The 26,165-nt window shown below is 41.3% G+C and overlaps 1 protein-coding gene across 1 annotated transcript; it reads left to right on the top strand.

Annotated features, from left to right (window-relative positions):
- The first annotated feature begins 1,078 nt into the window (after positions 1-1,078).
- NIPSNAP3A (nipsnap homolog 3A) lies at positions 1,079-25,992 on the top strand. The gene is made up of 6 exons (XM_075210463.1): positions 1,079-1,397; positions 10,038-10,245; positions 12,108-12,266; positions 14,870-15,019; positions 23,410-23,496; positions 25,757-25,992. The coding sequence occupies exons 1-6, from the start codon at positions 1,308-1,310 to the stop codon at positions 25,831-25,833; spliced, it is 771 nt and encodes a 256-aa protein (XP_075066564.1). The 5' UTR covers positions 1,079-1,307; the 3' UTR covers positions 25,834-25,992.
- Positions 25,993-26,165: the final 173 nt, after the last annotated feature.

The following is a 26,165-nucleotide window of genomic DNA, read 5'->3' as shown; positions in this document are numbered from 1 at the left end:
GATCTTCTTACCTTTGACCACTGTCATTTTGATTGAAAGGGAATCTCCGGTAATAACATATTTAGGACAGCAGCCCTCTTAATCTGCCAAACTAGAGGCACAATAGGGAGCGTGTTCCCCTTCTCTGTGCTCGTATAGTCTGCTCAGCGGAAAGTCTTTTGCCTACCCCTGGGCCGTTGCGTCCACCACTCAACAGGATGTCAACCTAGACGTCCTGTAATAAACCCCCCCTCTTTATCCACTGGCTTTTTTTTACGTAAAAAGAAGCGCTAGTAAAAATTTGATTGAGAATGCACATTTGTTACCAGTTTTAATTTTTTACTAGTAATTGGGCTTCAATGGAGGTCATTGTAGGGTTGCCCAAAGCATTTACCAGTGGTAAATGCATATGGATAGGACAAGATGCATTCAAAAAATCACAATGCAAACACTACAGAGCGCTAGATAAAATGAGTGGGTATGGTGACATTAGAAACTATGGATTCTATGTTTTAAATCATAGTTGCCTACTCTCCTGGAATTTCCAGGAGACTCCCAAATTTCTGGGAGGACTCCCAAATTCCCGGGAGAGCAGGGCAACCTACTGGTTACTAAAGTCATCTATATTAAAGTGACGGGGGTGGGGCTTACGACACAAATTGCGCGCCATCGTAGTCCCGCTACCTGCTGTAATTGGAAAATAGTGTTGCTCGTTTAGGGGGTGGGGCCTAATGAAATGACCATCCACCCCACCATCCCCACCCCCAACAGGCCCACCTCCCACTATCTCCTGGACCACCTCTTGTCAAAGTTGGCAAGTATGGTTTAAATGTATTGTACTAGTTTTAAAAATGCTAGTAAAACACATGTAAGCCAAGGACAGTGGGTAAGATGACTTAAGTTCTGTATTAATTCATTCATCATTGACATAGTAGCAATTTGTTACCATTTTATTTTTTTTATCTATGAACAGTTGTAACTGATAGGTGTTCTAATCTTTGTGTTGCGCCTTACAAGCTTCCAGTGTGAATGGTACAATCCATCCTCCCTAATCTCAGCTGTAGTGGCACATGCCGGGGTTTGCTGCACGGACAGCAGGATCAGGAAGAGCATGTAGGGCACGTTCAGAGGGAGATCGCACGGAAAGGGGGCGGGGCAGTCACTGACCTACAGACTGCTCGTACAGTGTATATACTAGTAGTACACAGTGCCGCCGCTCTCTGTATTACCAATCTATATTATATTAATAAGCAGTACAAAAAGTGCTACCAATTTTCCAGGGAAAAGGAGTTGCTGTACATGATAAAGAACAGTAAAGTGCTGACAAGATGATGTTCACATTACGCTCTTTATTTTCAAAGGGCATAGTGCCTGCTGCAGCTAAATATACATGGAGTGACATGACAAGAGGTGCACAGGTGAGACCACATGTATATCTTCTATATATTCATTTAACTGGATGCACATTTGGGGAACCTTAATCGAAGACTTAATTTGTATTTACATAAAAGTTAAACTGCCTTAAAAAGTACTATTACTAAAATCTCATACTACTGTTGGTGCATACTGCATAGCGGCTAGTTAATGATTGTATATGAGCATCATTACATAGTAACTATTCTTTTACTAACTTTCTATGCCTAGTATTATACTGTCTGTTCTGTTTGAGGCCTCTTGCAGTCACCGGGGCTGAGAAGCTGTGTGGCATAATCAGGTTTACTAGCTGTATCATAATATTATATTATATATACCACATTGATGATGATGATTAATGAGTTAATTTGAAGTTTGGCAGTCGTGTGGTATTAATAGGAAATTTCAACCTTGTATTTTGTTTTTACCCCAAATCAAATCTTGGAGGCTAAACTTCCAAAGACCACATACATGTGTTGACAGAAAGAATGGTCCAGATTGGTTAGGGGTCCTGGCCTTTTAACCTGGTGCTGCAGTCTCAAGACATAGTTTTGACAAATGTAATTTTCATTTACTTTTGATTTCGTTTCAATTCACTCCTGCATTTCTACAGTTCCTAATACAGGCAAGCAATAGTGAGTACATTGTGGTTCAAAGTAAAGGGCAGCCACTGCAGAGTGAATTGTAATTGGATAAATAGAATATGTTTAGTTGTATAAGGCAGTAAATGGGAATGTGCCAGCCCAAAGTCGACTATGCATAATGTTGTCCATTTATTAGGCAGAGCCTCTGTATTAATGGATCTTTGGGCAAGATTCAAGCATTTCATTGGCCACATGAATGGATGTCAAGGAGCGCAATATTTCCTATTGACAGCACACTGTATGATGTGATCACCACTATTGAGATTTATTAATTGGCCATATCCAAATTCTAACCAATCTGAACAGGTTCTGGTCAGACCAATCAAACATTTTAAATAGCAGTACCAACTCAATTTTGTTTAAAACTACAAAAGTCTTCATTAAACAGCTTACTGTTTGGTCTAGTTGCCTTTTAATAGAAAATCTACATGAAAACGAACTGCATCCATACACTCATGTTAAAACTGCTGAGTGTATTGAAAGTGTTTATCATAGAAACATAGGGTATATAAAGATAATCAAGGAAGGTAAAGAAATCGAAAATCATGTTAAAGATATAGTGTATGGAATAGTAAGCCATGAACATTTCAAAGGTTGTTACCAACAATGAAGGGGGACTTGATGTCACACGCAGGCTCTCAGGTCCTGTCACTTACTTCTCAGCTGTCTTTCCTAGCTGTCCCTGTGGTCCTCATGCTCTGTTGGTTTCAAATCTCTCTGGCAGATGCTGCCCAGTCTGTCCCCACTCCCGAGATCCCTTCAGAATCAGGGTATGGGCGCTGCCATCTTGGATTCAGTCACATGATTCCTTCCAGCCAATCAGGGGATAGAATACTCCACTTTAGGTTTCCATCCAAAACCAGTTCCTGGGAGCTGCCATCTTTGATATGGTCACCTGATCCATCTCAGCAACTTGGAGTTCTGCTTCTGAACAGCTGACCGCAGTTTCCCAATAAGGAATCATCATCATCACCAGTTATTTATATAGCGCCACTAATTCCACATCGCTGTACATAGAACTCATTCCCATCAGTCCCTGCCCCATTGGAGCTTACAGTCTAAATTTCCTAACATATACACACACAAACAGACACAGAGAGAGAGAGACTAGGGTCAATTTGGGAATCAAACTCATGACCACAGTGCTATGAGGCAGAAGTGCTAACCACCAAGCTCTTGTTACTGTCACACACCAGGCTCTCAGGTACTGTCATTTACCTCTCCACTGTCTTTCCGAGCTATCCCTGTCCTCATCAGGCTCTGCTGGTTTCAGATCTCTCTCCAAGATGCTGCCCAGTCTGTCTCCACTCCAGAGATTCCTCCAGAATCAGGGAATGGGTACTGCCATCTTGGATTCAGTCACATGATTCCTCCCAGCCAATCGGGAGAAAGCAGCCTCCACTTCAGGTTTCCGTCCAAAACCAGTTGATGGGAGCTGCAATCTTAAATATGGTCACCTGATCCATCTCAGCAACTCGGAGTTCTGCTTCTGAACAGCTGACCGCAGTTTCCCAATAAGGAATCATCATCATCACCAGTTATTTATATAGCGCCACTAATTCCACAGCACTGTACAGAGAACTCATTCCCATCAGTCCCTGCCCCATTGGAGCTTACAGTCTAAATTCCCTAACATACATACACACACACAGACAGATAGAGAAAGAGAGAGAGAGACTAGGGTCAATTTGATAGCAGCCAATTAACCTAGTATGTTTTTGGAGTGTGGGAGGAAACCGAAGGAAACCCACGCAAACACGGGGAGAACATGCAGATTCCACACAGATAAGACCATGGTCGGGAATCAAACTCATGACCACAGTGCTATGAGGCAGAAGTGATAACCACCAAGCAACCGTGCTGCCTCACTACTATAAAAGGACTTCCTGTAGCCTTTACCTGTTGACAGAGCAACATTGTTATTTCAAACGCCAAACTGGTTCCCAGCGTTCTGCAATCCTTTCTGTTGTTCCAGTTCAGACAGTGCAGTCTGCATTCCGACTCCGTTCCATCATCCAGCATTCCGGGTTCAGCAATCCAGTTCCTGTCTGGTCTTCTCTGCTAGTTTATCACCACCTGTTCCAGTCCTTTCACCTACATGCAAAGGAACATAATCGGACTACCAAACGTTGTGTACGTAGTCACCAGCCTAACTCCAGAGACACAACCCAGTCTGGGTATGGACAGATCCTCAGGTGTGACACTTGATAGTTGGAGGTAGAGCTAGATAGAGGTCAAACCCTCAAAAAGGTATGGACGGCGAGGGGCTCAACCTGTTGTATGGGTTGGTGGGAATCCGGACATAGGACAGGGGGTAAATTTAATACTAAAGAGATTCAAGCGGGAGGGTTAGAATTATAAGCAGGGTGTGCAGATCTGATGGACTTTGTGATCTGTCATGTAAATGGTGGGTAATCTTCTCCATATGGGCAGTGAATTATAGACCTTCAGAGCAGAAAGAAGGGGAGTGTTGAAGTGATCTCTATTTTGAAAACTATTTTAGCCCTGCTCATCTTCCACCTAAGATAAGGAAGATGGGCAGTTTATCATCCACGGGTGGATGATAAACTGCCCCGTGGATGATAAACTGCCCATGCATATATACCCTTTTAGATCCAAGCACTTCACGATTTCTCATCTACGTAGTATGCATGCGAGTAAAGGGTATTTGTGTGTTGGTGCTGTAATGGCATTCTGACTTGATCCATCTGGTTGTTAAAAATTGCAATAATTTGTTAGACAGGAAAGAAGAATCCTTTGGTGCAGAGGACCAGATAAAAGGAAAGTGCAAAGAGTGTGATTTTACTGTTTAAATTGATTACTGAAATAATTGTGCTCATCTACCACTTGGTATGGATTGAGTGTTGAAATTACTCCTTGTTAATGATACGTCCTTGTTAATGATATAAATAATATATTGTGTAGAGTGTAACAACATTTAATAACTATTTATATTAACTATATGCTATATATTAACCATATGTTAAGGTGAGCTTATAATATAAGCTCACCTTAACATCATGAGTGCTTTTTGGAATTGGCTTATTTAATTTCGAAACTTCGGCTTCCTCAGGCATCCCAAATGATACCCATTCTAGATCCTCAAATGTTCTTCAGTGTTCAGTACATTTTATAGTATAAAGGAAAAAAAAACTTAAAATAGTGTAAACCTGTCAGTTACTAAAACACAATATAATTGGATAGACTCCCCATTTTGCTGAAGTGACAAGCTTGCGATAGCATTAGTCCTGAATGGTACTGCAGTAACCGTTTGGATCGTTGTCCTCCTATGGTTGTATGTGTCTTGCATGATGCTCCAGTCACTGCTGCTAGTCACTGATGTTCAGGAGCTGCCACGAGGGTATTGGTTATCGCAGTGGGTCTCCTCTAATGCATAAAATTTAGACATGCCCTTTATTTTGATATTTTGTTTTTGTAACATTGATTACAGGGCACAGATAATAAAGATGGATTTTATATGTACCAAATATTTTATTATATTTCTTTGCTAGCTAATTTCAGATGATTGAGTACTGCTTGCTGTTGCATCTCCCAATCTCGGAGAAGCATATAATAAATGAGGAAACCGGCATGTGTTTGAAATATAAGAGAAACTGCTCATGTCTATATTTGGACTGTTTGGGAACAAATTGGACAATTAGACTGTTTGGGAACAAAGTATACATGATATCTATGGATCTAACTTTTGGGCTGAAATTGAAAAGAGCTCAAATAGTTATACTTTTAGATATCAAACCACTAATCAGTGATAATGACTCTAGCGAAACAGTTAATATTGTGGAAATGGATATCCTCCACACGCATTTCTATATGAGATAAAAGCTGAATTCAACACTCCCAGAAATGGAAAAGAAGGGAGTATCTAAATTCTATAATAAATGGTGACAATATATATAAACTATTAACGGCATATGTCCAGACTAACATAATGAATATAGTAAAGTCCACAGGTTATATCTTTAATATTATTGACATTGATGTATACATTTTAATATATAATTTGGATGCTTATACGTGAGCATTGTGAACATACACTATTTACTCGGATAAGTTGGTTTGTAAAATGTTATTATGTTTTTTTTTGAAAATGCATAGTTAAAGGATTTACAAAAAAAAAAAATCTGACATGGAAAACTGATCTCTGCCCTTTATTTACCCAATGGGACATCAGCTCTTTGTTTCCACTATAATTCTATTTTGGGACGGTGAATTTAAAGTTCTTCAACTTAGGTTACATATTAAAGTGTAAGTTACCCTTGACCTTGAAATTACCTTTTAGAAGGTTATCAGTGACAGTGACCTTTCCCTGCTGAATTGGAGCGATGCAAACATTCACTTTTGTTTTGTTTTTTTTACATATATGGCACTAATTTAAAACTTGCTGATATGATTAGCCTTCCTCTCTGAAATAAGCTAGTTTGAACTTATTTTAGGTGTGCTGGAAATATACTATGGCACAGTGGTGCTAGAAAGTTGTGAACCATTTAGAATTTTCTGAATTTCTGCATAAATGTGACCTTAAATCTGTTCAGATCTTTATCAAGTCATAAAAAATGGGTAAAGGGAACCCCATACATCAAATAACACACAAAATTATATACCTTTTCTTTCATGTATTACTGAAAATGATCCAACATTAAATTTATTTGTCAGAAAAATTGTGAACCTATGGGTTCAGTAATTGGTGTGGACCCCCCCCCACCCTGACATCAATTATATAAAATATAAATTTTGATCAGTCACGCACATCAGCTTGGATGGAATTTACAGAACTGCTTCAACTTATGGATGCTGATGGGTTTTCTTACAGAAACACCCTGCTTCCGATCTTGCCACAGCATTTTAATTGGACTAAAGTCTGGGCCATTCTAAAACGGGGAATAAAATTCTGCATCAACATTTTTTTTCGTACATGGACTTGTATGTTCATGGTCTTTGTCTTGCTGTAAGACCTACCTTTTGTTGAGTTTCCGTTAAGGAACGGATACCCTGACATTCTCCGTAAAATGGGTAGTAAACAGCATGGAATGGCATGAGTTTATGGTGTCTTTGGACATGAAGGACACTTATCTAGATGTTCTGATCTGGGAAGGACATCATCGTCTTCTCAAGTTTGCTGTCCAGTACCATAAGAGCCAATTTTGGGCTCTTCTTTTGACCTGGCCATGGCTTCAAGGGTTTCCAACAAGATTGTAGTGGCTTTGCTGCAGTCCAGGGGAGTGAAGGTCATTTCCTACTTGGATCTGTTGGTCAAAGTAGAGTCGCCAAGCGTCATTTAGGCCCATGTGCAGGAGACTGCACAGACTTCAGAATCCCAAGAGTGGATTTTCATTTACAAAAAGGCCAAATTGACATTGACACAGAGGATGTTCTTTTGGGGTCTTCTCTTTGACACCCAGAAGGAGAGGGTGTTCTTACATTCAGACAAGACTCTGCTCACAAACAAACCTTTGTCATTTTCTGCATGCGAGTACTGTGTAACATGGTCTTGACTTTGCAGTCCAGTTTGCTCAGTTTCATGCAAAATGAAACACATCTCACCTTTTACGTTTTCAGTCAGATGATACACTTTTCACTCTCTACTTTTGTGGCTGCAGACGGAGAACCTCTGCAAGAGTTCTCCATTTGGGAGTGGTCTCCGGACCCCAATCTTTCAGTGTTGGGATCTGTCACTCTACACACCCACTTTCCGGGTCTAAACATGTTTAAATTGGGGGCAGTGTTATGCACTCTAGTCAGCACAGAACATATTTTGCAGGGAAGGTTAGTGAAGACACAGACGGATAGTGTCACGGCCTTGGCATATCTCAGCCACCAGGGAGGCACAAGAAGTCCTCTCGCCATGCAAGAGTCCAGCAAGATCTTGCGTTGGGTGGAACTAAATATTTAGGCTATCATGGCAGTCTTCATCCCAGGGGTAGATAATTGGGAGGCAGACTTTCTGAGCAGGCACACCAGTTCACCCAGGGGAATTGTTGTTCACCAGATTGTCGACAAGTGGAGTCAACCAGAAGTCTGTATGATGGTGTCTCTGAACCACATGGTGCAGCTATTTTGCTTATGGGCAAGAGACCCAAAGTTTGTCTTAGTAGACACCATGTTAGTCCCCTGGTAGTTCCATCTAGTTTATCTGTTCTCCACAGTAATAATGCTTCTGACGATCTTTAAGAAAGTGAAGGGTTCGGGTCATTCTTGTGGCTTCATATTGGCCGCTGATATCCTCATCATGTTAGTAAGTCTAGTGTGGTAGATAAAATCCATGACAGACGTACAAAGTCGAGGCTGTTTATACACCAAGGAGCTTTGGAGCGTGGCTGCTGAAGCTATGATTAGAGCTAAGGGGTTGCCTGACCATGTGCAAATCATGCTTTGGACAAGGAAACTAGTTTTGGACTAGAATTACCACAAAGTGTGGAAGACATATTTCTTGATGCAAGATGAATGGGTCTCTTACCTTATCTTTTAGGTTACTTAGGTTTCTTATGTTACAGAATGGGCTGGATGCCTGGTAGATCCTGAGCTTTCTGAAAGTTCTGGTATCGGCTCTGTCCATCTTATTTCAAAGAAGATTGACTCTGATAACAGATGTTAAGACATATTTTTAGGGTGTTCTTCATATACAACTTTCTAATGTTATTCCCTTGGATCTTCATTTGAACCCTTGGAGATTTAAAATTTCTGACATTGAAAAGTGTTTTTTTCCTTTTAGCTATTAGAAGAGTTTCAGATCTGGCAGCTTTCTCCTGCAAATCTTCCTCTTCCTCTTATGAGTATTTGGCTGTCTTTTGGATCAGGCCCATCTTTCAGCCTAAGGTGGTTTCAAGGTTTCACCTTAACAAAGACATAATGATTACTACCTTGGATCAGGGTACGAAGAGGGCCTTCTGATTTCGCTGGATGTTGTCAGAGCTCTGAGGACCTATGTTTTTAGGACTTAGAACATTTACAAGGCAGAGAATCTTTAGGGGTTGACTGTCTCTAATCCATCAGGCTTGCAGTGGAGCAGTGCACCTCTTCCAGAAAATCTCAGTGCTCACTCCACCATGTCGGTGGGTGCATCATGGATAGTCTTTTTAATTTTCCTTGTCCATTTAGTTGATTTGGGAGGACATAGTTGTTATCTTCTCCTTTTTTTTTTTTTTTTTTTTTTTATATGTTTTTGCGCTTCATCTACTAAATCCAAGTAGTATAATACAAAGAAAATAGTGAAAAGGATAGAAAAATAGAGAAGTGTGCACTGGAATGTGTTGCGAAGGTCATTTTGTAATCGTAATCCTATCTAGTGTGTCACATGCACTTGCACCACAATTTCAGTTAACTACCTAAATTTTAGCTCTGATAGATATTGACAAAGCAAATCAGAACTACAACGTGCCGTTACAGAAATCATTCAGCATTTACTTATTTGTGAAGTTATACAGTTATAGGTTTTTATTGTGTATACATGTATAAGTGCAGAATAGTCCAGTTATTTTCCTCTATCACTGATGCAGCCTGCCTATGCCCACATTCCCAATCTGTGTCGCTCACCACCACCTCTTCCCCCTTGTCACAGACTTGCCATTCTCCATTAGATTGTAAGCTTTCAAAGCAGGGCCCTCCTTCTATCTTCTTTTCTGCTTCCACCTCTGTGCCCTTGTATGATGCGTCTTACGTTTCTCTACTATACTTTGTTCTATACCCTTTCTATTACTACTAATGCATAATTTCTTGCTATTTTTGAATTTATGCTTCTTGAGATTTCTGTGTTTTTCCGGTTGCTTGTTTCTGCATTTTGTTGATCCTCTATGTTTTTGTGCTATTGTACTCTGACTTTATTTCCCCACTATTTGGGGCTTCAGAATTTTGTGGCACCATATCAATAAAAAAATAGTAATAATAATGATTCTGTAATAATGTATGTACTCTGAAGACCTGTTTTAAGATTATTTTGATTTCTCATACACAGAACATTGAACACTGTGTTTTATCCTTCTTCAGGCTGCAGCTACATATATAACTGGCCCCCGCCAGACAGACACCACGTTCTATGAGTTCCGTACTTACTCTATCAAGCCATCTTTAATGGGCGAATTCATGCAGCTTACAAAGGAGAACTTTCATCTGCGCACTGCTCAGTCAGAGATAGTTGGCTATTGGACATTTGAATTAGGTGGTCTGAATAAGGTGTTTCACATCTGGAAATATGGTACGGGAGTTAACACATTTTGTTGAAAATGAATAAGTTTAAAAAGATCACATTTGAAATTGAGATTGAAATTTGTTGTTTACATAATAGTACAATGTTTATTCAGCTAGGGTGAAAGCATTTAAAAATAAAGCTCCTTGGTTGCAAATGCAGGGTCTCTAATGAGGGCAGATACACACAGGCGATGAGTGTAAGAAACAGCCAAAGAATAGATCTTTACTTCTAGTGCAGTTTGGTCATCTATAGTAAATGTTTATCTGTGCTTACTAACTCCTAGGCACACACAATATTCAGCATGTTTTATTTAAGGTGCAGTGAGGAGGGGAAGAGGGAGCCAGGGCCCCTGACCCTCTGCATCTGCAATGCAGCGGGCCCAATTATCTCCATGGGCCCGGATGCACAGCACCTGCCGCACCAATGGTAGTTCCGCCGCTGCTTGAAGTATTGTAGCTGCATTCAATGTGCGGTGAAAGCAGCCTTCTGCTGCAGAGGTAGTAAGGAATTGTTTTTTACCTTCTATACTCAAGGCCTTAAGAAGAACTCAGGCTGTCAGAATGAGTAACATAAAATGCGCAGTCTAACTAAATACATTGTACAGGTTTGTTTTATATGTGTGTTGACACATTTTAGGGTGGGACTTCATTTTATGGTAGAATGAGAAGCCCCATTGGGGGATTCATATTGGGGAGTTTATATAAAAGTGAACTAGGTATGAGATGCAGTTATTTTAATTAAAATTGTGTTTATTAAGAAATGTTATATATATTTAAATAACAAGTACGTGATGGTACCGATAAAGCGCAAAGTTGCAGTGTCATAAAAAAATAATGAACTTTAGATATACACTTTTAAATAGTCCCGTTTTAAAGATTTCTGAAACTCAAATAGTAATCTGAAAAGTGAGTAGCACTTCGTAAGTGTTAGGGTTCTTGTGTATACTGAGTAGTGGCCAACCCTAAGTATAGCACCATTGCAGTACACAATATGCCACATTTCTAGGGTTATCATGTTTGGCTCATTAAACAGGACTCATTGCAACACAGAATTGTCATGCCGTAGCCCCAGCAACATACTTCTTTTCCTTATAGCACTGGTGTACAGCTCCCTCTATATAATGGGGCTCCATAGTATTACAGACTAAATCCAAAGGTTGCCACACATGTATGGTGCTGCAGAAACTTTGTGGCACCTTATAAATAACAGATTAATTTGGTAACCCACCACTTGGCAAGATTGATCTTTTGACAACTTTAGGACTATTTGATACATTACTTCCTTGGCCACTTCCCATGCATGAGCACTGGTCTCTGGGAATGGATAGGATGTGAAAACTAAACTTGTTAGGAAAAAATAAATTGTGAAAGGTTATACTGAACTGAACTTGATTTCTAACTTTTTCAGGCTGAAGTTCTTATAAGATTAAACTTGAATCGGTATTGTTTAGCCCAGCCTCTCCTTAGGCACAATGCTTCTCCACACAGACATCAAGCATTGCTGAAGCTCTACTGACACACTGACTATGAGCATCAATGGCAGAATGGTGGCTGAAAGCTTGGGAAGGAGCAGTGACAGGCGTACAAGGGAAAGTGTTTAACTCCCCTGCACCTGCTTCATTCACCATGTTAGTCACTGCGTTCCTATGGCAAGCAGTGACCTTTTACACTGTGAAAACACAAATGTATGCTCTCCACCCCTTTTAATGTAATTTAAGCATCCTGTCTCATGAAATGAAATTTCAGTTTTGCAGGAACATATGTAAAGTGTAAGAAAATCTTCAAGAACAATGTGATTGTTTATTAAAATAAACTATGTTTCAATAAGTTGCAATGAGAGTTTAAAGTTTATACTTTTTTTCCCCACAGACAGCTTTGCACATCGGTCAGCAGTACGGTCCAAGCTAGCTCAAGACAGAGCATGGCAGGACAATTACTTATCTAAAGCATTAAGCATGATAGACGAACAGACCAATGAGATTGCGTACCTGGTACCATGGTGTAAATTACAGAAACCAGAAAAAGAAGGTGAGTGTAATTCAATTATAGTGCTTAGTCCCACTATCCAAATTTGTTTTTACATAAAATAATAATGCACAAGGTAACTTCAATTTCCAATGCAACTAGCTGAGAAGATGTGTGTTGTTACCTTTCCACTGTGCCATTTTAATTTTTTTATTTTTGTCCCTCTCCGTTTCCCATTTGTAAAACAAATAATAAACAATTTGTGTGTGTTGAGGTGTCCCTTATATCTACTTGCATTTTGCTTTCACTTAGTCATGCATTGAAGCTTTTGAACGCTATAAAATTATATAATTTGTAGGCTTTTAAAGTGGTCCTCTCACTAGAGAGTGGCATCTGTGTTTTATTCGTTGATACTATAGAGCCCAGAAGAGTGGCTACAATACAGTGCGCTCAGTATGTGAAAGACTAAGCTGACTTCTCTCCTAAGCTGGCCCCTTCTGTACGCCCCTGCTCCTGGGATGAGCCTGGGAAAGGTGCAGTCTATGACTCGGAATGCCAGGTTGACCTATTTACTTATTGGATGAGTTATATTGCAGGTGGGCAAAGAGACTCAAGTTTATTTTCTTAATGTTTAGTGGTATGTAAATACATTTTTATAAAAAAAAACAAGATGCCCCAAGACAGACAAAATATACTACAGGCCAGTCATGAAGGAGAGCAAAGTAAAACAAAAACAAAAAAAAGAGTCTCTTTGCACCTTCGCAAAACTGTATTGCATTAAAGGGGGAGGTAAATTTAAATTGTGGGAACAGATTTATAGTTGCTGCAGGGCATGTCCTATATCAACTTTAAATTTCAGTGTAAAATATAAGGTATTAAGTATTTGTATGCTACAGGAAAAAACAGCCAGTATTCAACATATGTGCAAAAAAATAAACTAATTTGTAATTGTAACATGGAATAAACAAATTTGTAATTGTAACATCTTGCATTGTAACATGGTTTGACCAGGAGCAAGCTTACTCCTTTTTTTTTTTTTTTTTTACTTTGCTCTCATTAAAGAGCAGCACAGTGGCTAAGTGGTTAGCACTTCTGCCTCACAGCACTGGGGTCATGAGTTCAATTCCCGACCATGGCTTTATCTGTGAGGAGTTTGTATGTTCTCCCTGTGTTTGCGTGGGTTTCCTCCCACTCTCCAAAATCATACTGGTAAGTTAATTGGCTGCTAACAAAATTTACCCTAGTCTCTGTCTGTGTGTGTTAGGGCATTTAGACTGTGGGGCAGGGACTGATGTGAATGAGTTCTCTGTACAGCGCTGCGGAATCAGTGGCGCTATATAAATAAATGGTGATGATGATGTTAAAGACTCGGGCCCTACATGTCCAAAAAAAATGTGAACACCCCTGCTAATTAGTGTGTTTGGCTATTTCAGCCACACCCATTGTTAAGAGGTGCGTCGAGCATACAGCCATGCAATCTCCGTAGTGAAACAGCAGTAGATTGGGTCGTACTGAATAGCTCCGTTACTTTCAACATAGCATGGTCCTAGGATGCCACCTTCCAAAAAAGTCAGTTTATCAAATTTCAACCCTGCTAGAGCTGTCTCTGTCAACTGTAATTGGTGTTGTGAAGTGGAAATGTCTAGGAGTAACAGCAACTGAGCTGATAAGCAGTATGCCACACAAGCTCATAGAATGGGATCAGTGAGTGCATATAGCATAAAAATCGTCTCCCCTCTGTTGCAACATATGTAGAGAGTTCCAAACATCCTCTGGAAGCAACATCAGCACAAGAATTGTTTGTCAGCTTCATGGATTGGGTTTCCATGGCCAAGCAGCTGAACACAAGCCTCATTTCACCTTGTGCAATGTCAAACATTGACTAGAGTGGTGTAAAGCACACTGCCATTAGACTGTGGAGCTGTGGAAACACGGTCTCTGGAATGATAAATCACGCTTCATAGTCTGGCAGACGAATCTGGGTTTGGCGAATGCCAAGAGAAAGCTTCCTACAGTAATGTGTACTGCAAACTAAAATTTGGTGGAGGGAAAAATAATCATCTGGTATGGCACCTTATTTCCAGTGCAGGGAAATATTAATTATACAGTGACATTCTATAGAATTGTGTGCTTCCAACAGTTTAGGGAAGGCCCTTTCCTCTGCACAAAACGAGGTTTCCTGAGTGTGGTGTGGAAAAGCTTGATTGGCCTTTAAAGAGCCCTAACTGAAACTCTATAAAGTACCTTTTGAGTTGAATTGGAATGCCGAATGTGGGCCTTAGTGCCCAACCTCACTAATACTCTTGTGCCGAATGGATGCGACTCCCTGCAGCCATGTTCCAATATCTAGTGGAAAACTTCCCAGAAGAGTTGAGGATGTTATAGCAGAAGGGAGGGGGGCGGCAGGTCCATATAAATGCCCATGGTATAGGAATGAGATGTTAGACAAGCACATATGGATGTGATGTTCAGGTGTCCACATACTTTTGGCCATGTAATGTACATCTAAAACAAATTGATCTCAGTACTGTTTGACTGACACCCTGAGTGATTGACATGGACTCCTGTGAGAAAACAATATTGGATGTACTGTATATGTATAATACAAATAAATATATTTGCTGATATGATTTTAATTAAATGATAGTATATTTTCTTTATGCCAGGGGTTTATGAATTGGTCTCCTTTCAGTTTAAGCCTGGTGGACCAGCAGTCTGGGGTAAAGCATTTAGAGCTGCCATCTCTACTCATGTTAATACCGGCTACACAAAGCTTGTTGGTGTCTTCAACACAGAATATGGATCACTTAACCAAGGTAATTTTCTATTTCTATTTTCATTGCCTCCTCACAATTATTGGGCATGAAATAAAAGTATGCAACAAACTTCTTACCAATGTAATTGTTAAAACAATTGTTCAGCATTTTAAACACCCTTGCACTAAATTAAAATAATTCCTTTAGAGTTAAGCATTTGGTAGATGATACAAAAATTTGGAACATGGTTGATACCCCAGAAAGGGTAAACAAAATCCATAGTGATTTAGAGAAAATGGACTGAAGCGTAGAATCCTTAATTTAATACATCAAAATGAAAAAAACCACAAAAGAACCTTGGAGTTAGTTTCTGACGATATGTAGGTAAGTAAACAGTGGGGAAAGTCAGTATAATATTTGGTTGTATAGTAAGAGGTATTAATAGCAGGTAGATTATATTGCCACTGTATAAGTCATTGGTAAGATCTCATCTCATGTACTGTATGTAGTTCAGGTGGCCCTATAGTCAAAAGGACCTAAAATAAAATGTAAAAGAAATAATTCAGGAAAGGTCTACATGAAGAGTTTAGAGGAGAGATGGGACAGAGGTAATATGATAAAAACATTTTAATATATCAAAAGTATTAAAGTTCATAAAGGAAGTATTTTTTAAAATAAGAGGGTTTCTAGAAGACATTTTCAAACTTGAGGCAGGTACACTAAAAAGCGTCAAAAGGAAAACTTTTACGGAAAGTGTAATTCATTGGGATTGTCTCCCAGGAGTTGTGTTGGGGAGTTAGTAAGATAATTCAATAAAGTTTGATACAAATATATGGCTATTGTTAATGCGTAAATATAAATTCAAAAAGCAAACACAAACATAACAAAAAAAAAATGGAGGGATTGATGGAACTGTAGGATCTTTTCTGTTCTCTAATTCAATGTTTCCTAATATGGAGAATGCACTGACAACGTTTCCCAAGTGCTCTTTATTTATTATCAACCTTGGGCCCACCAAAGGGTTAAGTATGGCACTCTCAGAAGGAAGGAAATAAATTAAGTAAGATATATCTGGCACTACTAGATGGAGTATGGAGTACCTAAAACATAGGAAATGTATAACAAATAGCTAGTTCCCACTGCAGCTCATTCAGGGCCTATTGCAAACCCTCCAAAAGAAACAAAAAAAAACCACAAGAAGAATGGCGCTGTGGGAAGTGGCTAAATAAATGTACAATAATACAGTATAAATAAAAATGAAAATAAAAGTCGAATAAGGGATTAGTTCTGATGATAAACAAATTTTTAATACACAACACCATAAAAAGAAAAAATACATATAGGATCATAATAAAATACAATAAAAACCTATTGCAAATATTTAAAATCAGGGCTCCTAGAAAGCAACTCCCCCGCTAGGAATAGCAAAACATGATTAGCATTCCAACCTGAAGTCCAGCATGATCAACCCTCTACCGTTTTAAATTCTGATGTAAACATAAAGATTTAATCAAGGTCTGCTTTTGGGGGGTACTATAGCTACCCCTGCACACTTGTGCTTATTTATTTTTGTTAGTAAACTGAACACCTTCCGTTTACTGCATACTTAAACAATTTTTTCTCAGTCATCCAATCTGGGGGACCACTGCTCACAGCAGTGGGGTTGCATGAGGGTGCACGGAGGTGGCACTTAAATAGTTAACTAAACTAACTGCTGCTAGCTCCTCCCCTCTGCAACCCCTGCTAGCATCCATTTAATTTAAGTGCCCAAGGAGTTGGGCTGTTGTTTTTTTGTGCTCTTGGTTTTTTAGATAAATTAATATGTTCCTTTTATTTTTAGTTCTTATATCTAGGATAGTGTAGACGGACACAGGTGCTGTGGGCTACCTGTTATCTGTTAGGTCAGCGGTCCGGACGGACGGATGAAGACCCCGTTTTTTGTTTTACTGCCCACACAGACAGGCTTTTGGGACTTGTTCTTAGGGTGACAGCAGTCCTTCTCTGTGGCGCTGTCACCACTGCTACTCCGGGACCGGCGGTGCCGACAGACTGAAAGCGCATAGTCAGGAGGAAGCTGCACATGTTGGGAGATACCATGTTCCCCACTAAGGCGGAGGAGGAACCTGGATCTCCGGTGGCAGTGCTTGACTAGGTCAGACTGCAAAAACACTGGGCGTGTTTCTTTTTGTTGCTGGACCGCAAGTGGATGACACGGAAGGTGTGTACCACGCTGCAGTCGGCTGTCAGTAGGAGTCTGGGAGAGGGGGGCCATGGAGGCTTCCCCCCTGCCAGTTGGTATGTCCCAGGAGTGCTAAGTCTACCCGCAAATGCAGAGGATGACTGAGGTTCCTCAAGTGGCTCTGTGAGGAAAAAGAAGTGCGCTGTTAGTGACTCTTTCCTCTCTTACCCTGGGATCCATCTAAGTGTCTATTTCTTAGTTTGTTAATCTGTGTGACACATGCAGTCAGGTTGTTTAGTGTATTTTCCCCATCATGGGAGTTAAACCACTGAGTATACCCTAAATTTAAGTTCATACATCTTTTGAGGGGCTAGTCTGCCCTGCTAGTATTTTTAAGCTTACTCTCATTTTTAAAAATAAGGACATATACATTTAAGGAAAAGTAAAGCAAATAAGTAGAAATACTTATTTTACTGCCAGACATGGTGTTTTTGAGGTTTAGATCCTAGCAAAACCCCATTCCTGTTGCCTACCCACAGTGTGTGTGTGTGTGTGTGTGTGTGTGTGTGTGTGTGTGTGTGTGTGTGTGTGTGTGCGTGTGCGTGAAGGGCTTGCTGCTGTGTTTGGTGTATTCCTTTTTCTGCTTGCCATCATGTCAGATGAAGGTAAATTTGCCAGTGTCAAAAGTTTGTCTGTTAAAAATTTTCTGCTAAACTACCGGTGCGACAGACGGACCGGGATGCGTTCTGTGCAGTGTGTAGCTAGGGTTCAGGACAAGCGGCCACAAGGGTCGACCTCGCTATCGGCGGGGGAGCTGACGTGAGCGTCTTCACAGGCCCAATCGGTCTCTTTCCTTGCACAGCTCATTGCTCGACAGGCAGTCCCTGTACACTCTGCCGCGGGTTCCATTCCGTATTTTTCAGCAGAGGGGTTTCTAACCCAGCTTCAACAGTTAATACGGGGTGTCTCCCCAGGTTTTTTCCCCGTCCCCTCAGGCTGCCCAAGGGGAACCGGATTGGTCGTCTTCCTTTGGGAAAAGATAAGACCGTTTAAATCGCTTCCTGGATTCCCCCCACCCACCCCCCCCCCAGGACCAAGCGGGCTAGGTTATCCCATGCTCTGTTTTTGGCTTCGGGCTCAGAGGGGTCCTCCGAGGAAGAAAGGGAGCTAGTGGAGGATTCTGACTTCGCCCAGTGGGGTGATTGGGAGGACAATGCCAGGAACCATGTGTAACAGGACCTGGTGTTAGCTGTACGTCAGGCTCTGGACTTGGTGGAATCAGAGGAGCAGTTCAATTCAGAGTCTTTTTCAAAACGATAAAAGCTGAAGACTGTGTGTTTTCCTTCCTCTTTATAACTGTCTGAGATTGCAGAGTCTGCATGGAAATCTCTGGATTGGAGATTCTCTTTCCCTCGCAAGTTCCTTCAGCTTTATCCACTACAGGACCAGGATGCCTTGCAATGGGAGCAGCTTCCCAAGGTGGATACGCTTGCCCGACATACCACGTTGCAGGTGCCCAGCTCGGCTACTTTACAGGACCCCACACGTAAGAAAACTGAAAGTTTCTTTAAGAGCATGTTTTTGGCAGCAGGCTCTTCATTCCAGCCCATGTTCTCATCTGCGTGGCTAGCCAGAGCTATGGAAACCTGGCCTCACCAATTGGTGGCAGGATTCTGATGATCTTCCTTTAGCTCTCCATTTGAAGGAAGCCTTGGGCTATCTTTATGAAGCGGCCCAGAATGTGGCTTCGGTGGCTTTTTCTATTTCGGTCACGGAAAATGGGGAGGAAGATACTTTCTGTGCTATCCGTTCCCACTCTAACATACTTATTTCGGTCACGGTTAGAAGGGCCCTTTGGCTTCGCTCTTGGGATGCGGACGCAGAATCCAAGAAGTTGCTGGAGGCTTTACCTTAACCTGGGTCGGTCTTATTTGGTCAAGAACTGGACGCTATGATTTCCCAGTCCACTAGTGGAAAGAATAATTTTGTGCCAGGGAAGGGGCTCCTTTCCTAGGAGGAGCTCCACTTCCAAGATCCCAGACAAGTGCCCAGCATGATGGGAACATCCCTCTCCTCGCGGCTGCTGTGGTGGGGGGCCGTCTGCAACTCTTTAGAGACCAGTGTTTGGTGTCTTCATGAGACAGCTGGATTTTGGGAATCCTAACCAGAGGATACGTGATATACCTTTTGGGTCCAACTCCCAATCGGTTCTTCTCAACTTCCGATCCGCTGAAACAAAGGGCTTTGATTGGGGCAGTCCCGGATTCCCAGAAGGGTCTGGGATTTTTATTCAAATCTATTTCTGGTCCCAAAACAGGATGGGTTATTTCGGCCAATCCTAAACCTCAAGGGACTCAATCAGCATTTGAGGTTGGACAAGTTCCGTATGGATCGGTACGCTCTGTCATCAATGGACTGGAACCAGGGAGTTTTTGGCGTCGATAGACATCAAAGAGATCTCCATGTTCCCATTCAGGAGGGACATCAGTCTCTCCTTCAGTTCATGATGGGAAGGGACCATTTTCAGTTCAGGGCACTTTCCTTTGGGTTGTCAACAGCACCCCGTGTGTTCAGAAAGATCATTTTGGTCATGGCTGCTCGTCTGTGAGCTGTGGGTGTGAACATAATCCCTTATTTGGATGATCTCCTTATCAAGGCTCCTGCGAAGAACATCCTGGATCAACATCTTTTTCTGATCATTCGGGTTCTGGAACATCATTCTGGGTAATAAACTACCCGAAGTTCCAGTTGGTTCCGTCTCAGAGGATGGTGTTCTTAGGCCTTCTTATAGACACCAGTCAACAGAAGGTTTTTCTACCAGAAAACAAGGCTTCCGCAATCAGGACATCAGTGCAGAGGCTTCTGCTGTCTCCTCATCCTTCCATGTTGAAGGGCATGAAGCTTCTGGGTCAGATGTTCTCCTCATTTGAGAACCTCCATTACGGCTGGTTCTATTCGCAGGTCTTCCAGTGGGATCTCTTAAGCCAATGGTCGGGATCTCCCTTTCATCTCGAGTCCCAGTGTTTTCAGTCATCCAGGACAGCCCGTCTCTCTCTTCAGTGGTGGGCGACCCAGAGCACTTATCGATAGGTTGGTTGTTCCTTCCATGGCCATGGATTTTGGTGACCTCGGATGCCAGTTTGAGGGGTTGGGGGTAGTGGTCGTCCATCTTCGCCTACAGGGTCAAGCAGGAACGCCTCCCTCCCAATAAATGTCCTTGAATTAAAGGCAATCCTCCTGGCTCTTCAGGGCGCGCAATCTCTTCTCAGGGGGATGCCAACTCGAACTCAGTCGGACAATGCCACAGCCATGGACTGCGTAAACAGCCAGGGCGGGACAAGAAGTGTAGGCGTCATGGTAGTGGCGATTGAGATCTTGTCTTGGGCAGAAAAGTTTGTTCCAGCCATATCAGTGGTGTTCTTACCGGGGGTGGACAACTGGGAGGCAGATTATTTGAGCAGGCATGCGATTCTACCAGAATGATCCTTGCATTCTCAGGTTTTTCAGGATCTTGTCGACAGATGGGGCCTCCCCGACATAGGCTTGATGGCCTCTCAGGATCCCTTGGCAGTGGATGTAATAACCATGTGTTGGATACTTGTTTCCTCCCGTTCCCATGATTCAGTGTGTACTTGGACGGGTGGCTCTGGGGTGCCATCCAGTAATTCTGGTTGCGCCAAACTGGCCCAGGAGGGTTTGGTATGCCAACATTCTTCTGCTTGCAGACGGCCCAGGGTGGCCCGTACCTCTTGGGCCTGATTTACTGGAACAGGGACCCTTATTCTCACTTGGTTCGGTTACCTTTAACAGGATGGCTGTTGAGGCCGGCATTTGGCGGGGCAAGGGGTTCTATTCCACTGTCGTGCAGACCTTGATGAAGGCCAGGAAGCCGTCCTCGACACACATTTACCATAGGACGCGGCTGGCTTATGTTAATTGGTATGAGGCTCATCCTTGCCAGTCGTCTTCGTTCTGCTTGTCTCGTTTATTGGAGTTATTCCAGGATGGTTTAGATGTTGGGCTCCATCTTAGCTCCCTCATGGTCCAGATCTCTGCGTTATCTGTCTTTTTCCAATGCCTTTTGGCTATTCTTCCAGAAGTTCAGACCTTGTTCCAGGGAGTGTTTCGCATTCAGCCTCCTTACGTTCTGCCGATAGCGCCCTGGGATGTCAATTTGGTCCTGGGTGTTCTCCAGAAGCCTCCATTTGAAGCCTCCATTTGAACCTCTGTTTGGCTGAACTCAGATTTGTGATTTGGAAAGTAGTATTCTTATTAGCTATCTCTTCTGCATGCAGGGTGTCTGAATTCGGGGCCATATTGTGTAGAGCTCCCTACCCTGATTTTTCACGAAGACAGGGCGGTTTTGAGGACTGTGTCTTTTCTACCCAAGGTTGTCTGGTTTACGTGAGCCAGGATATAGTGGTTCCTGCTTTCCGTGAGCGTTCTTTGTTAGATGTGGTGCGTGCTTTACGCACTTATGTGGATAGGTCCTCTGCTTTATCGTAAGATGGACTCCCTCTTTGTTTTGTATGACTCCCATAAGAGGGTTGGCCGGCATCCAAGCAAACCATTGGCCGTTGGATTATATCTACGGTTCGGCAAGCTTATGTGAGTTCTAGCAGGCTGGTGCCAGAGAGGCTCACAGCTCACTCCACGCTTTCAGTGGGGGCGTCCTGGGTTGCTCGTCACAGTGCTTCGGCGGATCAACTGTGCAGGGCTGCTACCTGGTCCTCTGTTCGAACTTTTCCAGATTTTACCAATTTAATGTTTTTGCTACTTCGGATACAACCTTTTGGCCAAAGTGTTTTGCATGTAGGGGTTCCCAAGTAAGCCCTCCTTAAGGGACTACTTTAGAAGGTCTCCATGGTAGCAGTGTCCCAGAGATTGGATGACTGAGAAAAGATGATTTTGGTACTTGCGTCAAATCTTTCTCTGAATACATCTGGGGACACTGCGTTCCCTCCCTATTGCTCTTTTGCTGGATGTTGTTTGTTTGGTTTCTTCCTTGGGGCTTTTGTATTATACTGAGGCTAGTAGGGGTTGCGGAGGGGAGGAGCCAGTAGCAGTTAGTTTAGTTATCTATTTAAGTGCCAACTCTGTGCAGCTTCATACAACCCCATGATAGCAGTGTCCCCCAGATATATTCAGAGAAAGAGATTTGACATACATTTTCTTTTTTTTTGGGGGGGGGGGGGGGGGGTGACCTTGTGGACCAATAGGAAGCTACAGTGGGTTCCTATTGGTCTGCATGGTTACACCCCCATCTGTCAGATATATTTGGTTAGCACTCATAACTGGGGCTCTGCTAAGGAGAAGGTGTAGCTCAGTAAACTTAAATTAGCAGCACCACAATAAATATTGCATGAGGCCCCATGTTTTCCCAGGCTGACTGTGGATGTTATAATGCCTATAGTTTTATAGAGATTGCTTCTCTACACACATGGACTGTCCTTCCATTAAATAGAAAAACGGACATCAATTTTGTTTCACTCACAAGTGCATGCTGGGAGCAAGAATGAAAGGTCAACAAATATGTAATACAGGACAATCCATTATGAAAAGGCACCTTATAGCATTTAGAAACATTTATGATTGCTGCCATTCCACAACAGACTTTGAGAAGTGCTGCACTACAAAGGTAGATAGAAAAGTAGAGTGTAAGCCATTGCTTTCTGTTATCGACCCTTTTAGAGAGCTGGGTCGTTCAGTAAGGTTGTATACTGTGTATATATAGTGTTATAGAACAAAGATCTTTCCCTGGAATCACAACTGTATCGCACATAATATTCCTGATAAAATGACATATTTTTGTATAGATATTTTACCTAAGGTGACTTTGTGTCTCCTTCCTTAACCATGGCATGTAATATAGGAAATATAGCACACACATTCCTTTCTCCTACAGAACTATCAGTGGTTCTTTATACACTTATCTTAATCCTAAATGGATGTTTGCTTTGTGTGGTCCAGTGGTGTAAACATATTGTTTGACGTGACATCCCCCTACTAACCGCCCCCTTGGATATATGTTACCTTTAGTATATTTTGGACTTCCTAGGGGCTCTTTAGTAGCAGTGGCACATCCGGAACAAAAGTTGTAAAATATTCTTTTCTTCAGTGATACCATTTTATCTCACTTTGGCTTTTAGATCTACACACTTTATAATTCAACCAATAGACCATAATTATTTCTTGGTTTGTGAAATATTTGTGCTTCATTCTAAAATGATGTAGTGCCCATTGAAGCAATATGTCTTTTGTGTTTGCCCAGTTCACGTCCTGTGGTGGAATGAGAATCCCGATAGTCGTGCTTCAGGAAGGCATTTGGCTCATGAAGATGCCAGGGTTGTTGCTGCAGGTAAATGATTACATATTGAGGTCTATAAATAAACATTATTAATTAGTGCTTACTTGCTAAGATCAGATGGGCAGATAGTCAATAGAAGGTCAATCTTTGTTCATCTGATTCATTCTGGGACTTAGGTTGAGAAAAACCTTTTTTTCAAATCTAATTAAAATTAGATCTTTTAGTAAAATGTACATTATCGTAGCTAGTAAATGCAATACCTGAAAGGCAGTTTAGCTGAGCCTTAATTTGTTCAAAAAAACAAAAACCCTTGTATCTGTTACAACTGAAATAAAACCATTTTCAAAACTAGCTCAAATGTAGTCAAACTTAGCTAGAGGAACCCTTTAATATTTGCAGAACTAAATATAGATAGTGACACCAGTTCATTTTTGTCATCAATCCATAGCCCCTTTCCTGCTGGGATAATTGAAAAAGGAAATATCCATTCATTAAGTGTAGCTTTATGTAGAAGGATGGCTTGGAAATATAATGAAGAGTCCATTATGAGAAGCTGCAGCTGCTTGGTTAGATTGTAATAAGAATGAGTAACCATTTTAAAGTGGTGTTCACTAGCCCTCTCAGCCTTATGCCACAACAAAGACCGCTCTCTCCCCCCTTTGGAAAACTCTGTCACCAATCCCTGTCAAAAGCTGAGAGGGAGAGTGTACAACCCATATACAAGATCACTAGTACACGTAGCTGTACTGATACCAGATACAGGTAGTTCACACTTGTTAAATGTTAGAGCTGCAGTTATTAGACTGACCATGCAGACAGATAAACAGGTGAGAGAAATTCCCTTGGGCGCTAGTCTAATGGTATAAATGTATAATAATAAATCGGTGTTACTAGCCAGATAAAAAGCTGCTTACCTCAGAGATTTTTGCTAACCTCACATATTGGGTTATGAAAACGTGTTATTATGGTACCAAAACTATTAATAAAAAAAACAACTTATGTTGCAACTCCTTTCATGTACAAACAATTCACGTCTATTGCTTAACAGGCTGTTATTGATAACAAACCGTTCTGTATTAAATCATCCCATTATGTATAGTGGAACATTGAAGGCCATGTAATAAAGCCACATTCTCTGAATGTTAGAGGATATTCAATATTTGAGGTAGTTTGGTTTAATGAGAATTTAGGACAAACAGCACATATGCAGTCATTAAATATGTAAACTTGGTCTTTGCTTCCTTTTGGATAACATTCAATTAAAAACATTCTAGTATCTCATTACTGCTGATTCAGATAAATCAGTCTGAATTTGAGCAAACTAAGCATTTTAAAATTGGTTAAAATCTGCAGTGACAACTACCTGGTCTGTCCAGGTAAACCCAGCTCACATGGGAACCCCGTACTTGTGTAAGATAGTCCGTAGAAGGATATTGTATAGTATATGTGCCCGAGTGAAAAGCTTGCATCAGGCAGAGATAAAAAACAAAAATATGAAAATATAGTGTTGACTACATTTCAAACTTAAGGGATAAAAACACAGGTCAATAACGGGTCACAATTATCCAAGCTTGGACTGTGTCATATTCATCAACTGCAGCAACTTTTCCCTTAGAAGTAGTTTCAAAAACAGTCAAACCTGAAGAAGGGGCTCACAAAATATTGTGTACTTTTGGCTATTTTGGTATAAAACTATTTCTATGGGAGAAATTCTAATTAAATGAAAGCATTGGAACCACAGGAGGAGGTTCTGCAATAAGTATGCCCCAGTTATTTTATGGGTGCAGCTGACTGAATAGGAGCAGGGGCTGGCTGGCAAATGTTAGACCTGGGGGTGAGACTTGGCTCAGCAGCCTATTAGGAACATTTTAAAGGAGAAAACAAACGCAGGTAGCCCAGTGACCCAGCCCAAGGTAGCCCACCGGCCTGGGGGGCAGATGCCCCCCAGCCAGCCAGGCTCTGAAATGGAGGGCTACAATTGGGACTTCTGTGGCAAATCATGTGCAAAACATAAGTCCACATATGTTGTTACATGGAAGCTGAGTAAGGCTATGTATGCGCACATTAGAATAATCATTTCCATCTCTCCTCCTTTCTGTTGTTGTATCTGACTGATGTCTATTGAGACACAATGCTGCAGTGCACATGGCCATCTTGGCTATGTCTGTGACAGAAGTGGGATGGGGAAAGTAAAACATGCTGTTTGAGAGATTTAATCTCCACAGCTGTCAAAATAGAACACAGGAGAAAAGAAGTTAATTAATGACAGTATACATTGTTTTTATTGAATTCTGTTCTTTCCTTTTTCCAGTAAGGGAAAGTGTGGCATTTCTCAAGTCGCAAAGAAACGTGCTCCTGCTTCCGGCACCATTCTCCCCACTAAAGTAAATCTTACCATTCATGTTGTACATTAAATGGTACAGATATGTCAAGAGTGGAAGATTTTCATTAATAAATGAATTTGAGTCTGTTACTGAAAACATTTTCTAATTAAAATATATGTAATTGATGTATATTGAAATAAATAATCTACTTTGCAAAATTTTACTGAAATTTTATGTTTTATTTTTTTACATTTCTAGCAACCACTTAGTAACCATCTGGCTGACTGGGTAAGGAGAATGTATTGAACATTTGCTCTGATAGTGCAGTGTCGTCTCCACACAATGGAGGTGGCCATTTTGTTGACTGTACCAATATTCATCAGAATACACTACACT

Source organism: Mixophyes fleayi, chromosome 1, assembly GCF_038048845.1.
Source record: "Mixophyes fleayi isolate aMixFle1 chromosome 1, aMixFle1.hap1, whole genome shotgun sequence".
Lineage (NCBI taxonomy): Eukaryota > Metazoa > Chordata > Amphibia > Anura > Limnodynastidae > Mixophyes > Mixophyes fleayi.
This window is presented reverse-complemented; position numbering and strand designations above follow the sequence as displayed.

Coding starts and splice junctions, on each gene's coding strand:
- NIPSNAP3A (XM_075210463.1), top strand. CDS start 1,308: ATGATGTTCACATTACGCTCTTTATTTTCAAAGGGCATAGTGCCTGCT. Junction 10,246..12,107: donor GTTTCACATCTGGAAATATG/GTACGGGAGTTA, acceptor TTTTCCCCACAG/ACAGCTTTGCACATCGGTCA. Junction 23,497..25,756: donor TGCCAGGGTTGTTGCTGCAG/GTAAATGATTAC, acceptor TCCTTTTTCCAG/TAAGGGAAAGTGTGGCATTT.